Raw genomic sequence first — 17,794 nt, forward strand, 5'->3', positions numbered from 1 at the left:
CTAGAATTATGTTCTTAAAACATGTTTGACCAACAATGCATAACCCAGTCTGTCCAGGACAAAGGAATATGTATTTGTTTGTCTGACCAGCCTGGTCGTCAGGCAGAGACAATGAAGATCCCGATATATATAAGGTAAACAAAACTATCAAGCAAAAAAGTGGGGGAGAAGATAACATAGAATTTACACCCCTGAAGGAGAAAGAAACTTTATCTGGGCTCATGTTTCACAGAATACATTTTAAAAGTTTAGTGGACTATGAAAAGAAAGGAAGAGAACCCCATAGTTATCCTTCACTCAAATAGTCAAAGAAACCAAACACTTTGAGCTCTGTGTGTTGGGTCCTGGTTCAAGAATGGGCCAGCCATGTTGGAAGAATGTCAGTGATGAGACAAACTACTCTAGTTAATATTTTAAGTAGATTTTTAGTGTTAGAAACATATTTTTAGTTTTGTTTGTAACCATTTCTACCTTATTCTTTATACTTGGTAACACTTAAACCTATGTCTTTTTGTTAATAAACTTGTTTTACTTTTACTATAAACCACTCAGTGATTTATTTGAAGTGGAAGGTTTGTCAATCCCAGTTAAGTTAATAAGCTGCTGTGTACTGTCACTTTAAAGGAGCAGCGAACTTGATACGGTTTTGTGGATGCTACAATAGGAGGGGCTGTGCACCGCAGAGAAAGATGATTTTGGGGCAGAACTCAAGGCTGGAAGGGTTGTGGAGTTCCCCCTGCAAAGAGAAATTGGGCAGTGGAAGCCAGGGTACAACTTGCATGCTAGCTGTTGGTGTCAGAGCTGTGAGCCACAACAGCATAGCATTTAAGTCACCCAGAGTTCCATGGCAGATGTTGACTGAACACCATAACTGGCCAGGGTGAACCCCTAAGTGTCACATTGGCATAGGCAGCAGGATTCACATACAGGTTGCTATTTGAGAATTACACTTCAAGCAACAATAAAATAGTTTTAAGTGGTTCACAAGTCAAAAGGCTGGAAACAATCAAAGAAAGATTACAGCTTAATTATTTTCTGTTTATTATCTCAAGTGTGGAAATAGAATAAAGGAAGTTTAAAATTAGCAACTGTCAAACAACTGCAAATTTAGAGCTGGCTATATCGGAAAAGAAGCAAAAAGCCCTAAAATGAGAGGCTGAGAAAGCTGCACAAGAATACCAGAAATGAGAAGTCAAACAAGACAGACAGACATTTTTGGGGAAGAACTCAGGTATGGAAGGGTTGTTGAGGTTCCCCAGAAAAGCGTAACTGGGTGGTGGAAACTAGTTGTATGCTTGTATACTGGCTGTTGGTGTCAGGGCTGTGAGCCACAACAGCATAGCATTTAAGGTACCCAGAGATCCAACTCCTTACTGAACTCTTTACTGGCCTGTGTGAATCCTTATGCATCACAGTATCTTCTTTGTTCTGTCTTTTACAGGCTTGGCAAATGCAGTACATTTCCCTTCCCCCACAGATTTACACAGTAATGAAATAGGTGCTCCTAGGCCCCTTGGACACTGGAAACATCTAGCCACTAGTGACATGAGACCATCTCCATGCACATGAACTCTGCTTAAAGCTGCTTTGAAACAAAGAAATATATGTGAATGTTTCTCTCAAGTCTGACTCTTGAGATAATGTTAAACTGAAGAGAATAAGGTGTCATGGAACTTACTGGAAAACACTGAGCAGATGAACAGTAAGAGCCAACAAAAATATGCTACTAACTGCCTATCTGTTTGTTCTGCATTTGTAACATAATGGGATCCTGGTCTATTACTAGTGCTCTGTAGTGCTACTGTAATACAAATAATAAAATATCCAACTCTTTTAGCTTCTTCCAAAAAAGCACATGCTGCAAAAAGATGAGAAAAATGGAAGCTCATGCTTTTAACACATGTTCTGCTTTCAAACTACAAGCATACATTTACAAATTTCTCTAAAAAGAAGGTTAGCCTCCATTGAATTCGAAGTGGGGAGAACTGAAGTACCTTTCCTTTTTAAAAACAAAAAGAATTTGAGATCCTAAATCATAAACAGACTACATGTACGCTATATACACTTTATTTACAATGCATTTCAAAATACATGAAAGTTCTCTCTTTTACTGACCTGCCTAGAACTGAATCCAAGGTTTTGTATTCCCCCATTTCAGCTGATATGCTTAACACCTAATTTTTGCAGCGGGAACACAGAACCCTGAATTCAGCTCTTGGCTGATAAATAAAAGAAAAAAAGACACATTACAAATCAATGTAAATTAAACCAAACTTAAAAATCCTTTAAGTCCACATTTTCTCTATATAAGATTTAGGATCTCAAACTGGGGCTGTATTTTTGGATCAGTTATTGTGTGTTCTTCAAGAAAGAATTAGCAAATGTCACAAGGCATGTTAAAAGCAAAGAATACTAACAAATTAAATATGGAAGTTTTATACATTGACTGTAAATCATTTTTTGTATAAATTGCAATTAAAACATGTTAGTAAAAAAAAGGACAAAAAACATATAAATACCTTCAATATCATCTGCATCATCTAAACCAAGTTCTTCCATTAAATCTTCAAAAGAAAAAAATAAGCAATGTTGAAGATAAATATTTGTTAATGAAGATGCTCAATCCCACACCAAAATGTGATGTAGTGAATATTACCTGACTTTTGCCTTTTGCCAATCTCGATTCCCTTTGCAGGACAAGAAGAGGTGTCATTTGTTTCTAAAATTGCTTGTGTGGTCTTTGGCTATTATAGACAATCCAACACACAAAAATTAAATAAAATTCAAAATAATGATATATTCTTTAATTAGTAAGACAAATTCTTAGCATAAATGACACTTACCTGTGAATCAAGATTTTTTTCACAAAATCCTAAAAAGAGGAGGAAAAAGTATTATCTAGTGTCTTTTAAAATCCTGAAGTGTAATAGTTATCAACTTCATGCAAAATTAGTACCTTGTGTGACAACTATGTATTGACTATTTGCAACCATTGTTTTAATTCCACAAGACTTATTTTTAGTTAGGCTAAATATATCATAGCAACCAGCACGTTAGTATTATGGAAACTCAAGATTGTTCAATCATGCATCTCAGATTTCAAGTGACCAAGCTAGAGTAATTCATGTGAAGTAATAAGGCCATGCTGATCAACAGTACAAAAATAAAACCTTTATTCTTTCTTAGAAGGCAATAATCCATTCCCTGAGTGGAAAGTTACAAAAGCCAAAGTGGAATGGAGTAGTTTAATATGTTATAAAGCAGTGCAACAGTACAATTATTATGATTATCCCACAAGTGTTTGTGTGTTGAAGAATCTCTATTTTCTGTAGATGGGAGGAGTCGGAGGAGAGTTATATGCAAGTACAGATGTCATCTCAGTTCAGTTATCTGGCAACAAATTCTCAACACAGAGACCTCTAAATGATGTTATCTCAGTTTAGTGATCTACAGATCAGTGTGCTTTGATTACCAGGAACTTACAGAAACAACTCTTCTGTTTGGCTGTATTGTCCACTTTTAATACAATTCTCAATAACAGCTTCAACTTTTGTCTAGCGTAAAATCATTTCCATACCCATGTGATCTACTGGCCTATCTACACTTCTTGTAGCCTCTACCTTAGTCATCATATAGTTTCTCGATTCTCTTTTGCAACGAGGAATATAAAATGTTAGAAAGCATGTACAGCACAATTTTAATACTACCAACATTCAAGTGTTCTTATAAGCAACTATTACTTCATCTCAACAAAACTGCTGTCCAGTGATACGGTAATCTCTCTCATGTATTTCCACAATTGTCTTTTGATCTTTTTAAAAAACATTTTATTTAGTTTAGCAGAATCATACCAAAGTAAAGGGAATGCAAAGCAACAGACTTCCCCAAAGCAACCCTGCAGTACAGGATTTCAAGCCTTCAAAAAGATGGAAAAGTTTTGGCTACAACTTAATGACATATGATATGAAATTTCATTTAATTGTGTCAATATGTTCATCATGTTCCAATGAGAGTGAATTCTTTAAAGACAAAACTAGGAAGAAACATGCTGTCTTAGCAGTAGAACGTTCTTGCCCTCCTCATAAGCACGTAGTCACAGAGCACCATGCAGAAAGTTTATTATTTTAAATATTAAGGTTTATGTATTATTTTATCAAATAACATTTTATCCATTACTTTAGCTTCCAGGCAAAACAAAGAGAGAGATCAATATAAAAGTAGCTACAAAAGGAGGAAGTATTACCCTTTTGTGTTCAACGTTCACCCGCCAGGAAAAGTCAAGAAATTCAAAAGAGGACAGATACTGCCAACAAAGTTTAGAGAATCAGGCAGATGCTGGGTTGAAAAGAGTCAGTCTTTGCTCTACAGGCTAACAGATTTGAACTCTGGCTAACCAGCAGAAGTAGCAAGTTCCATAGCCCAGAACTTTCAAATGAGAACAGTTTCTTCCAGGTGTCAAGAGCGCGCTTCTGGAGACAGGAAGCAAAAGTGCATCAGGTATCTCAGACATTTTGTTGGTGCACAGAGAACGAGAAGAGGCTTGATTCTTAATAGTGGATTGGCAGAGCACAGGGGTTCTCAAATTGGGGGTCATGACCCCTCAGGAGGTCGCGAGGTTACTACATGGGGGGTCATGAACTGTCAGCCTCCACCCCAAATCCCGCTTTGCCTCCAGCATTTATAATGGTGTTAAATGTATCAATTTTTTTTTTAATTTATAAGGAGGGTTGCATTCACAGGTTTTCTGTGTGAAAGGGGTCACCAATACAAAAGTTTGAGAACCCCTGCCATAGCAGATTGGAACTCTATACCAGATGGGGCACGGAGAAAAGGCACAGACCTGGATCTGGCAAAGTTACACCCAACAGAGAGTTCCTCCCATGGTCCCTCTGTTGAGAATTTGTGGCCAGATTACAGCACCTTTATGTGCCTAAGCAGTGCCAAAGGGCCCCAGCACTCAAGAAAATCTGGTCTGATATGTCCAAAATTATCCAGCTCTAAGCCAGGTAGGGCTTTACATACTGACACATAATATTAATTGCAGCCAAAACCACTGGAATGAATGAAGAATAAGGATGATGGGTCCAGCTGGACCTGCTCCACTAACCATGCAGACTACCAAATTCTGCATAAACTGAAACAAAGTGGCCACTAAGGTAGTATTAAGTATTGCACAATTATGCTAATCAAGATGTGAGGTGTCAAATGTCTTGAACAATCAAAAGACATCTGTAACTATTAACCATTATTTTGTGCAAGGTTCATATTGTTATTCTTTTTTAATATTGAATAGAGCAATAATCTTTTACAGTGATTTATAGAAAGATTATTTGGCGCACAAAAGGGATACAACTACAGACTTCCCATTTGCCATTTGAACAGTTAAGAAAACTAGACTTCTCAGATGCCAAGTACTACCCTTTCTGGACTCAAAAATAAATTAGTATTCATAGATAAAGTCTGAATTCAGAAAATGAAAAAAATCATATATTTCCAAGAAAATTATCTACTTCATTCACTCCTTTCTATCTAGAACCATCTGTTAAGCTCTGGAAAGTGGAATATTTGAAAATATAAATGCCATCTCTTTATAACTTTCCTAGGCTAAACCTCCTGGGCCAATAAAACTACAGAGAGGAAATAAATATAACAGCAGCAAATCATAACACTTTTTGACCATAAAAAAATCTCGCATACCATCTTTTCTGTCAGAAAAAAGTTTCTATACAAATAAAAAAAATGAACCTTGTCAAGATTTTGAAGAACATTTACAAGTCTAGTGAAAATAGAGTTTGAATTACTAAGGAGAGTATCATTCCAATTACTACCCATTTTAGCTGCTAGTCAATGGCCAAGGACATACAAACTACCAGAGTTCCTCTGAAATGGATCATCTCCTGAATTAATGTCAAAGCATTTTCTGCTCTTATTAAGAATAAAAAAACCCAAATCTATTAATAATGACAATTAACAAACAGTTTTCTATTGCCACTGAGAGAACCACCACCTCCTTTTTTTGAAGAATTCCTAAGGAATACATAGAAAATTAAGCTTATTCTATAAAAGCTCATGAAGTATGGATAACAATACAATGATAAAATTACCTTCATTTGGTTCCTCAAAAATACTCTGCATGTGTGTTTCAGTTCTGACAGCAGATGAAATTAACAGGTTGACTGGTAGTTTTCTTGGGCTTTCAGAAGCACACTGGTTAATTAAAAATATGCATGATAACCTGGATACAATTCATTTTTAATTGCTTTCTACAGAAAAAGTATAAATATTTTTAGTTGTTGGGTATCAGCAATGATTTACAACCAAATACTTTTGTGTTCTACCCACTATACATAGTACTCATATATCTCTGAAAAAGCTTTGGAAAAGGAATGTCATAATATAGACTATTTAAAAATCGTAATACTTATGAATATTTTTAATTAAAGTGTTAATATAATGCTAGTTAAAATTTCTGTCAACTAAGATGTCTGAACCAGCCTTGATAAACACAGAAGAAGTGGTAACATGAAGTAGGGAAATAAGATAACAAATCAAGAAAATGAAAAAAAACCCGACTGCTTGAATAATAATTGCAGTTCTTTACAATGATTGTTTGTTTGTATCTCTATACTGTAGGTGCAGGTGATGTTCATGTCCTCAGCACACAAGTCTATAGGAATTGTGCATACACCCTACGATAATCAATAGGCCCACAGTTGCACAGGGAATGCTATGAGGAGGACTAAAGAAACAAAGTCCAACAAGGCCAAAAAGTTGACAAACACTAACACTCACTATCCTAAAACTTTAAGATTAATATTTTAAAAGGATAAAAGTTAAATGCTCTCAAAAGGAGACTAATGTGATAAAACACCACTACATTCTCCTTTCTTCCTAAAGCAGTCTGCAAGAACTGAGTAGCAACTGGGGCTATCCTCTGGATATGGGAGAGGCAAGAGACAATAGCTAGGGTTTATGTGCAGCTCCAATGGTTACAGCTTTTTCATAATGTGCATCAGCTTAAGAGGGGATTTATAGAGGCAATGCTTGCAGATCAGATAAAGGGTGAAAACCTGGCCCCAAATCCATTCAATGAGAGTTTTACTGTTGACTTAAATGGGGCCAAGATTTCATTGTCTTTTTTAAAATAAAATAAAAAAAAGATTTAAATACCTAATATTTTTAACTTTCAAAAACATTTAAAACAACTAAACTCTTTAATAATTCAATATGATGCTAGAAATACTAATTGAATCGGGGGGGGGGAGGGGGTCACTGCCAGGAGACCTAGGTTATTAGCAGTCTTAACTAATCAGCCCCTAATATAGCATAAGTACTTCAAAACCACAGCATCAAGCCCTATGATCCATTAAGCAGCGAAGAAGTCAGAAATGCAATAAAAGTAAACTCTTGAGAGGTAGTGAATCGAATACAATTGGTGTGATCATAATAGCCATATTAATGGAAAGTACCTCTGAATCCCAGGGTGATTCTGTATCCTCCTCCTCTTCCAATCCTAATACTGACATTGTATCCACAGAATAAAACAAATATGAAATTTTACTTTTCTCTTATAAACATTTCACATTAGTTTGTTCTCTATCTGATAAGCCCTGTATTCATAAAATAGCCAGTAGGCATACATAATTTATCTCAATCTGTATACAAATAATTCACATGTGCTGCTAAGGTAGCTGCACACCACAGTGTGTCACTCTGTTTTCTTTAGGACTCCATCTTTCTTCCCTCCTCCAGTGGGAGCCTGCTAAACACCTGCCATATCCGCTGAAGAAAGAAACTGAAGGCTAAGTCCTGGTCTAGACTTAAAACTTACATTGACTTAGCTATGTCCTTCAGGGCTGTGAAGTATTTTGCAACTTAAGTGCAGCCCTTAAATTGACCTAAACCCGGGTGCAAATATGGCTAAATCAACAGAAGAATTCTTCCATCGATTTCGTTACTGCCTCTCACGGAGGTTGGTTACCTACACTGATGAAACAACTCCTACGCTGATACAGGAAGCATCTATACTACGGTGCTACGCTGGCACACATGCAGTGCTGTAGCTGAGCAGCTGTAGTGTAGACATACCCTGAGAAATACCTAAATCCTTATATGTGAAGGCATGATGACATCCCCAAAATTCAGTGTTCTGGCTGCATCTGCTGGTTGGGAGGAACTTTAACAAATATCTGAACTGGTATAGAAGATTCAATTGAATAAGGATTTTTATAGAGCACTGGTGTTACATGCTGCCACTGAGTAGCTCCACTTAAATGTATTCTGTACTAGCCACAGTTTACAAATGGTTTTAAGGTGTAGCATGATTTGGAGTGTGTTGCAGTACTCAAAAGTTACAAAGGCACGGTGATGGAAGCTACATCCCATCAAAAAATAGATTTGAACCCTACCTGCCAGACACAGAAGAAAAATAACATCAGTACTAGCCACTGCTGCTATCTGATCATCTAAAAGCAACTGAAGGTTGTGAAATTAGATAATTTGTAGAAATACAACTTCAACTAAACGGTTGGATGTAACATTCACCCTCTCTTCTGATTGTTGTCGTCAACTCACCAATGTCATTTTAGACATATCATAGAATCATAGAATATCAGGGTTGGAAGGGACCCCAGAAGGTCATCTAGTCCAACCCCCTGCTCGAAGCAGGACCAATTCCCAGTTAAATCATCCCAGCTAGGGATATCTGTGAGGTGACTTAATTTAAAAATGTAGGCTATAAAAAATCTGAATTATTCCTATTTCTGTGCTTTACAATATGTCCAATCTACTTTATGCCTTTTTTAGATTATAAGTGCTTCAAGACAGGTGTAAGTGCTTCAAGTGTAATGTGTGTCTTGTACTCTTTGGAGTCCTTCAGAAACAAAAGAACAAAGTGATTTATTAGCTGAGTCATTCCCTGAAAGTGTACCAGGGCAAGTGAAAAACATCTCATGGTTCACAATACCAGAGGCAGCAAATTATGATCTTTTCTTAGTACTCTCACACAGTAAACTAATCTAAGAAAAACATTTGGGTTACTATTTACTAATTTACCTTTCCTAACAGGAGTATCTTCTGAGGGATTCTGTGCTTCACAGTTGCCACTACAAATCAAATTTTTATCTCCAACATTTGAAATTTGTGGTTGTTCTATGTCATCTTCCTCCTCTGATGATTCTTCCTAGTAGAAAGAGATTGAATAAAAAATATCTTCCCAAAGAAAAATACTAAACAAAACCAAATTATTTTCTATTTTAAGATGTTATACTCCCATTCATTATTGTAGTGTCTGAGTGCCTGCTACATTAAATCAACAGTAATAGAGTCATTTTTTGAGGCAAAAAACTCTGCTTGGGTATGGGGTTTGTTTAGTTGGGTGGATGATTCATTTGTTTTAGGTGGGTTTTGTTTTGTTTTTTTGGATGGGGACAAATTTGTTTGGATGAAGGTATCAATGTTGAGAGTATCATTTTGTTATGGTGAAAAGTTCTTGCAGCATTTTCTAAAGATGGTCAGATTTACCTAATCTCCTCTGGAATTTCATTCCTTATTTGATCACCTCAACCAAGAATGCTTTTATTCCCAGATCTCACACACTTAACAATGGGCTTTATCTGTATTGTCCCAGAGGTGCGCAACTAACCTTCTGATTCTAAATGTGACTTTATATTCCAACCACCTTCTTTTACTCATTTTTGTATTAAAAAAAAAAGTAAATTAAAAAAAATTCAGTTTATGCTGTTATAGTTCAATTTACTTTTCGTAACACATTTGGATTTTGTCATAGCCCAATTACTCTTGCAGATAATACCCTATTTATTTTATGCATCATTCTTTAGGCCACAAATTATACTGACTTAGAACAATGAGTCTAAAATTCATCCTTCTATAGCATCATAACCACATTTGGAATAAAAAAAATGCTGCTCATTACTATCCTAACTAATGCATGAAAACTCTGCTTTATTGGAAACAAGTTTATAGTCAGTCATTTCTTTATTCAATGCTGAAGATCAGATTAAATTTGAGTTACATGATTCTTGTTATCAATCTTGTATAAAGGTTTTTCATTTAACTATATTCAAACCATTCAGTTACAATACAAGTACCTTGTGTCTTATCTTCTGCTTTACCTATGTAAAAATCCTTGTTATTGGGTTTGTCCCTTTTTACTTACTTTGATGCTTGGTTGAAACGCTTCTTTTAGATTTTCATCACCGCTATTTACAGGCAAATTCTCACTTTCTGGTTCCAGTGTTTCACAGACTGTATTACCCAATTCCTTGGAATTCTTGCATTGCTCCTTTCCAGCATTTTGATCACCTACAAATCTAAGCTTCTCTGAGTCCTGTCTTCTGTTCTTGCACCTTGGATTTTCTGTCTCTGACCAAGGATCATCATCACTTTCAAAGATATCATCTACTAGATTTGGGTTTTCCTCCTTAATATAACAACTATTTAAGACAGATGGAGATGCACCTTTTTTCCAGGCTGTCATTTCAGAACCTTCAAAAGAAGAGCAGTTCTTACATCTGATTTTCTCATTTCCATCGGTATGTAACAATTCATTTGTATTCTGAAATTCATTAATTTCTTCATGTTCACTACCATCACCTTTTTTTGATGAATCATAAGGTACTTCATTATTTACCATCTTAGATGATATGGCAGTTATATTTTCCTTTAAACCTTCATAATGTCCAGCTATAAAAGACACAGGAATATCAACAGATTCCTGCATTTCCTGATCTTCCTCTTCACATGTTTCATGACTACCACCATCGTGTATATTTTTGCTTCCACTTTTAACTTCCCTTTCAGATTTAACAGCATTGTTAAAGATTTCTAACTCTTGATCACGCTTATGCTCCAATTTTCCAACATATTCCTCTTCCTCATCTTCTGTGTAATCATCTTGACCTCCTTCTTCATCTTCTGTATCTTCATCCTCCTTTTCTTCCTGACTAAATTCTTCCTCATCATCTTCCTCCTCTTCTTCTTCCTCTAATTCTCCTTTCTCCTGTTCGCTTGCTTCTGAAATATCTTCGTTTGTCAGTTCTTTACATTCTTTTTTATTCAAATTTGTGTGATTTCTGGTTACTTGTTTGAGGTTTTGCCTTGATGACTGAGGACTTCCAATTCTAATATCCTCGCCATCTTCATAAAATCATAGATGAATTTGAAAAAGAAAAACACAACATAGGAACCAACAAATTAATTGCACAAACAAAAATTTACCTGTTTAAACCCCAGGAGAGGAGGAGTCATCTGGGAAGGTTTTGAAAAGGAGCCAGGTGAGGGATGGACAGGTCGAGGGTAGGACTTGACTTGGGAAAAAGGCTTAGGAGGGGATTCAATGACATCTTCAGCTTCACAATCAGATTTATTTTGCTGTGAAATGGCTATATGTTCTGTTCTCATAATGCTATTTTTCTCACCTACTACAGTAAAAAAACCAAAGATTAAATATACTTAAAAGAGGAAGTAAAATACATAATAAATCTACAATTTCCTATCAACATATAATGTAGTAAAGGAGATTCCCCCTGCCGCCCCCAATTGCTTACTGTTTTTCTTGAATTGCTGGGAAGAGTTCATTAGCAGAGTCAAACTTGGTTTCTGTGGTTTCTGTAAATAAAGTTAACTTTAAGCACACTGAGTTTTTACATGAATAGTAAGCAACACCCCTCTCTTTTTATCAAATATTGAAGACTAAATTCATTAACATTTTCTTACTGACAATGCCAGTTGAGGTCTCCATCCTGCAGTCCTGACTCAGCCAGCACTCTCATTGAAGTCAGTCAATGAGAGTTTTGCCCAAAAGATTTAGCCCATATATCATTAAATAAAATATTTCTAAGTGAATTATAGTCTACAAAATCTTTTCTTTAATCCAGTCGGCATTAGCAATACTGGCATTTAGGATGTTTTGTTTAAATTTTATGTCTAAGAGTCTTAAATACTTGGTTCCCTAGGATTAGTCAACAGATTAGTCACTTAAAATGGCCCAGTCCACTGCCTGATGACATCAAAATTCCTACATCATGATGGGAAGATGTTACTGCTTCTATTTTAACACACAATGCACGTGAAATACAGTGGAAATTCAGCAATTTATCATCTGAGTGGAAGAGGAAAAGTCATCAAATTGATACAAAAAATACTTATACAGAAGTTTGCAGGAATTTGGATAAAAAGAAATTAGTGATCCAGACAGATAATCTAATGACTGTATTTTAAGGTACGTTTTCAAAGAAGTTCATGAAGATTTAACTATGTGTTTCTTCACTGGTGTAACATAGGAAATTCCCTATGCAATGCTTTTAAAACATACTCCTAAATTTTCATGTACAACTTCTAAGGAGGTTTCAGAAGGTCTAATGAAAACCACAGTTGAAAGAGTGGACCTTCAGCAGGTAGTGCTTCCATTATTCACGTTCCATGCTTAATGAGAATGGAAAAGGCCTAATAAATAATTCTAGTGTCTACCATGTTGAATCAAATTATTCAGCAAGTGGTGGTGCTTAGAAAAAGACCTAGTGCTCCTTAACAGCCTATTGTGTATTTTAGCAATGGTATGTTAATACTATAAGCACTTGTATTTAAAAAGAGAAATCAAAATACAGAACAGTTACTTACATTTCAATGCCTGTTGCTTCAAGATGTTTTGTCCACATAGATCCCACAGGAGCATGAAAGATCAGATTCTTTTGGCCAGCAATCTCCACTGGGACTGCGGCTGCACCCTTCACATCCTCATGTCCCCCACCCAAGAACATAAAGGGTAGAGCAAACTCAATCACTTCTCATTCCTTTCACCAATATCGAATCCCAAGCTAAAGAATGCTGCAATACAGGGGAAGGCATACATAAAAAATATGCAGTTTGCTGATCAAAAGTCATAAACCAATCCTGAGGTTTTAGGGAGGGAATTATAGAAGCCAGAGTGACCATCCTGAGCCCAAAGTGATAAATGAATTTGTTGAGTTGGAGATGTCATCCTCCTTTCTTTTTCAGAATGGCAATACAAACTTCTGCACCGAGCAGTAGGAGAATGACTGTCTCTTGTTTCTTGTAAGAGGAATCTCTAAAAAATGAATGGGGATGGGTGGACAAGGCCTGAAACTGGACCAAATAACCCTGTTTGATAACTTCTAGGATCCTGCAATCCTTAATTCTAGTACAGTACCATCCTACAAAAAGAAATAAAGGAGGTTGATAAGGGACAGGTGTGCAGGGGCAGGGTGTGTGTGAGAGAGTAACAGGGTGAACAGATCTGTATAGATCAGTCCAGGACTCTTGACCGTAGAATCTATTTCTTGTCTCAGGGATGGTGATGTGTGGGTTCTAACAGAAGATAAGGTTGAGCTTCTCCTTCACTGACAGTGAGATCTTTTCTTGGGAAGCTCTGAGGACTCCTGTTGATAACAGTAAGAGAAGTTAACCTTAGCCTGGAAAAAATTTGAGGTGTAACATGCCTCCTCCTCTGGACTATACTGTAGGGGCCAAAGTGTCTTTCTATAGTCTTTCAAAAAGAGTGGAACTCTTTATCTAGATCATGACTTTCACATGAAAGGTCCTCAATTGTGATCTGACATTGTCAGCATGGATGAAACCAATATAATCTGTACAGATTAGATGGGCTGATTATGGAGCTCAACTGACATGAGGCCAGAGCCGAGGAGCATGCATCAGACAGTAGATTTGATCAGCATTGGGGGGTCAGGCTTTGAAGGAGGAACTGTGGCCAAATCGGAAACAGAAGGACTCCTCAGCCTACTCTTTGATTGTACCAGGGAAGGTGATTGGTACAGTTGCTGTTTTTGACCATGGTCAGCAGGAACAACTGACTCACCTGTGGAAACCTCAATTGATCGATCATGAACTCTAGATGAGGTCTGAGGTCTTTTGGTAGCTGTCGTCCCCTGGGTGCTAGGGATAGTGTCTGAGTTTACCAGAGAACTAGCTGAATGTGGTTTAAGAGCAATTAAACCATTTTTCAACTCACAATTCTCTGAGTCAGAGATTCTCTTCATAATTTCTACTGGAATAATCAATTTCAGGCAGCATCTCAGGCTTTCTGCATCCATTCAGAGAAAGATCTACAGATGGAGCACTTGTGAAGTAGGTGGCCTTCTCTAAGGCAAAAAGTCATTTAGAATGGCCATCATTTTGGGAGTGGCCACCTCACAAGAAGGGCAGGACTTAAAGTCTAAAGACTTTGTCTTGGCCATGACATTAATGCTTTCATACCAAGTATCCTCATAGTTTCTAACTTATTTTTTGGCCCAATGGGCAAATAAAATGTTAAGTACTAAACTAATCCTAACATTAATTGAGGGAGTTATGGTTTGGCAGACCAACACTGCTGAATTCAGTCTCGCTGCCATGGGTGATAAGAGGAACTAGGAGATGGTTGGGCCTGCTTTACCCACTATGGCTTCATGTGGATTGGTGCGAGCACATGCAGGGTGAAGGGGCAGCCCCAATGAGCACTGCTGGCCAAAATAATCTGATCATCACACACACAGCGCATGCCCACCTAGAGCAGGGTCCATGTAGAAAAATACTCAAAGAACAACTTCTTGTTTCAGGAAATTGCTAGTAGGCATATGATCTGAGGAGAAGGAAAATGTATGTGGCTTCTTCACAAGTAGCTGATTTGTTTCATACGGTATATAAGCTCATGAAGATTTTTTGAGTCTGTAAACAAGCAACTTAAGAGGTGAATTGTGTGATAACTTTAAGGGAGAGAAAGACTTCGTAGAATGTTGCTGCACATATACTCTCCCCGCCCCTGCAATTTCAAAGCACTTTGGCTCAGATTTTTAAACGTATTTAGGCACTGCTGCCCTCAACATTGTAATACCTAAGTTAGGAGCCTAAGTCTCTGTGATGGGGTGCGACTCACCATTGTGGTGCCTCCGGCTGGCTGTCTTGGGGATTAGCTCTGCTAGCCAGTGCACCCTTTTCTGGTGGTGTCTCACCGCCATCACTTCTCCTCCAGGACCCATGTCACTCCCCAAACCATGTCACTGTCTTCATGGCACAGCCCTCTGGCTGTGTCATGCTCTGTTCTCCCCCCTTCCAGGGGAACTGCAGTGCACTGTCCAGCCACTTCCCTCAGTGGCAACTGCAGCCCACTGTCTAGCCAATTCCTCATTGGTGGTGGGAGGGGGGTGGGAACCTGGGCCCACCCACTACTCTGGGTCATAGAATCATAGAATATCAAAGTTGGAAGGGACCTCAGGAGGTCATCTAGTCCAACCCCCTGCTCAAAGCAGGACCAATCTCCAACTAAATCATCCCAGCCAGGGCTTTGTCAAGCCTGACCTTAAAAACTTCTAAGAAAGGAGATTCCACCACCTCCCTCGGTAACGCATTCCAGTGTTTCACCACCCTCCTAGTAAAAAAGTTTTTCCTAATATCCAACCTAAACCTCCCCCACTGCAACTTGAGACCATTACTCCTCGTTCTGTCATCTGCTACCACTGAGAACAGTCTAGATCCATCCTCTTTGGAACCCCCGTTCAGGTAGTTGAAAGCAGCTATCAAATCCCCCCTCATTCTTCTCTTCCGCAGACTAAACAATCCCAGTTCCCTCAGCCTCTCCTCATAAGTCATGTGTTCCAGTCCCCTAATCATTTTTGTTGCCCTCCGCTGGATGCTTTCCAATTTTTCCACATCCTTCTTGTAGTGTGGGGCCCAAAACTGGACACAGTACTCCAGATGAGGCCTCACCAATGTCAAATAGAGGGGAATGATCTGCTGGCAATGCCCCTACTTATACAGCCCAAAATGCCACTGGCCTTCTTGGCAACAACGGTACACTGTTGATTCATATCCAGCTTCTCGTCCACTGTAACCCCTACGTCCTTTTCTGCAGAACTGCTGCCTAGCCATTTGGTCCCTAGTCTGTAGCAGTGCATGGGATTCTTCCATCCTAAGTGCAGAACTCTGCACTTGTCCTTGTTGATCCTCATCAGATTTCTTTTGGCCCAATCCTCTAATTTGTCTAGGTCCCTCTGTATCCTATCCCTAGCCTCCAGCATATCTAAATGTAAATAGCTGCCACTTGCTGCGTCCCCTCCAACTCCTCCGTTCCTTTCCCTGGGCCACTTCTCTGAGGCCCCAGCACCCTCTTTGCCCTTGCCTCAGGACTTCAGTCTGCAGATCCCTTCAGCCTACCAGGAACTATCTTAAGTTTTCCCGGTCCCTGCCTAAAGCACTGCTCTGTCCAGAGTGATAGCTGTCTTCAGCCTGCAAGGCAGCCAGTCCTCCCCTCCTCAAGCTCCAGGGAGCAACTGAAACTGCTCTCCCCTGCAGTCCTTTTTTTATGGACCTCCCTGGCCCTGATTGGCCGCTCCTTGGAGCCCCTCTTTAATTGGCTGCCTCCTGTGCAGCCTCCCTAGGGCTCAATTAACCCCATTATAGGCTACTGTGGGGTGGACACCTCATCACAGTTTCATTTTCAGAAGAAACTCAGGCACTTAGATGTCAACACCCAATTTACAGTCATCAGGATTTAGGCTTCTAAGTGTCTATATCATTTTTGAAAATGAGACTTAGGTGATGCAATGCTGAGTGCCACAACCTCTAAATACCTTTAAAAATCTGGGCCTTTCATACCGCAGCGTACATAGAAGGGGAGAATATTTAAATCTCATGGATTTAAACTGGTTGTCATTTCCAATATCCCCTTTTCTCTTTTTGAAGACTCTGTGTTTGGATAATAGTCCATCTTCTCCTCCTGCCTAACTCTATAAATGAATACTTAAGTCAAACTTCATGACCTTTTAGATACTGAACATAAAAAAAAATATGACTCAAAAAATTCAGCATGTTGAATTTACAGAAGGATCCCAGATTGGAAGAGACAGATAATAGGTTTTGTTCAAATATAAACTATTTTCTACAACACAGAAGAGTTATAAAAATTAATATTAAATATATTTCAAAATCCATGGTGTAGTTTTCCCAGTCCTTCTTTATTGGAATATGATGCCTGGTTTTCACTTAAACTGTAGATCGACCTAGCTACTTTGGGTGCGTAAAATTCACACTCCTGAACACCACTGGTAAGTCAACCCAAACCTCAGTGTAAATGTGACTTGGTCAATGGAAGAACTATTTCCTTTTTGTTTAACATGTACTGTAAAATTAAATTCTCTAAGACCACAATTTTTGCTAAGTTTGGATATTTCTGGAAGTGCTTTCTTGCCTCATGAAAATAGATTATATGATCCATATAAGATTAATAAAGATTTTTAGACTGCTATAATCAGAATTTTTGCCTAGACTGAATGATTTCAGCCTAGGCAAATATCTCAGTGCTCATCAAAAAACAGAAGAGTATATTTTCAGTTAAAACTAAGTAAAATTTCTCTGCATTTATAATTTCTTTTTTATAGCATATAGGGGAATGAAATGAAATGGATTGTTAATGAGGCTGAAGGATATCGGAAAATTGTTCCACATAGTGAGAACTGCAGAGAAAAAGACTCTTGTATCAACAGCAATGAGAATGTAGGTGTGACATTAATGACATGAACTGTGACGGTATAGATCATTGTTGCAACCAGGGTCCTATGGTGGCACAGAGGAGGTCTTGTACAGAGGAGGTCAAGTGGGGTGTCTACGGAAAGGTTGTAGTTTGCTGGTTATAATTATGCTCTCTGTATGTGTGTATCATTTTTGTATTTGATGTTATGAATATTGGCTATGTCCTTCTATCTCAATGTTTTTGATTCTAAGTTGCCTCAGTGAAGCATTTGGTCAGCTTCTTGAGAATGGG

General features: G+C 38.1%; 1 protein-coding gene across 19 annotated transcripts in view; it reads right to left on the reverse strand.

Annotated features, from left to right (window-relative positions):
* The window catches only part of ANKRD26 (ankyrin repeat domain 26), a 189,839-nt gene that overhangs the window by 125,306 nt on the left and 46,739 nt on the right, over positions 1-17,794 (reverse strand). For 17 of the 19 annotated variants that reach the window (XR_012156802.2, XR_012156803.2, XR_012156804.2 and 14 more), the window contains 8 exons: positions 11,568-11,628; positions 10,178-11,157; positions 9,055-9,181; positions 7,470-7,519; positions 6,105-6,207; positions 2,844-2,872; positions 2,657-2,744; positions 2,520-2,564 (listed from right to left, as the gene is read on the reverse strand). Coding sequence is in view for 16 of the 19 variants with exons in the window: in XM_073328178.2 (XP_073184279.2) it covers positions 2,520-2,564; positions 2,657-2,744; positions 2,844-2,872; positions 6,105-6,207; positions 7,470-7,519; positions 9,055-9,181; positions 10,178-11,157; positions 11,568-11,628 (1,483 nt within the window). In the remaining 3 variants the exon portion in view is untranslated. Of the gene's footprint in view, positions 1-2,519; positions 2,565-2,656; positions 2,745-2,843; positions 2,873-6,104; positions 6,208-7,469; positions 7,520-9,054; positions 9,182-10,177; positions 11,158-11,238; positions 11,442-11,567; positions 11,629-12,639; positions 12,764-17,794 lie in introns of those variants that run through there. The other 2 variants (XM_073328181.2, XM_073328176.2) reach the window with 2 other exon arrangements.

Source organism: Lepidochelys kempii, chromosome 1, assembly GCF_965140285.1.
Source record: "Lepidochelys kempii isolate rLepKem1 chromosome 1, rLepKem1.hap1, whole genome shotgun sequence".
NCBI lineage: Eukaryota > Metazoa > Chordata > Testudines > Cheloniidae > Lepidochelys > Lepidochelys kempii.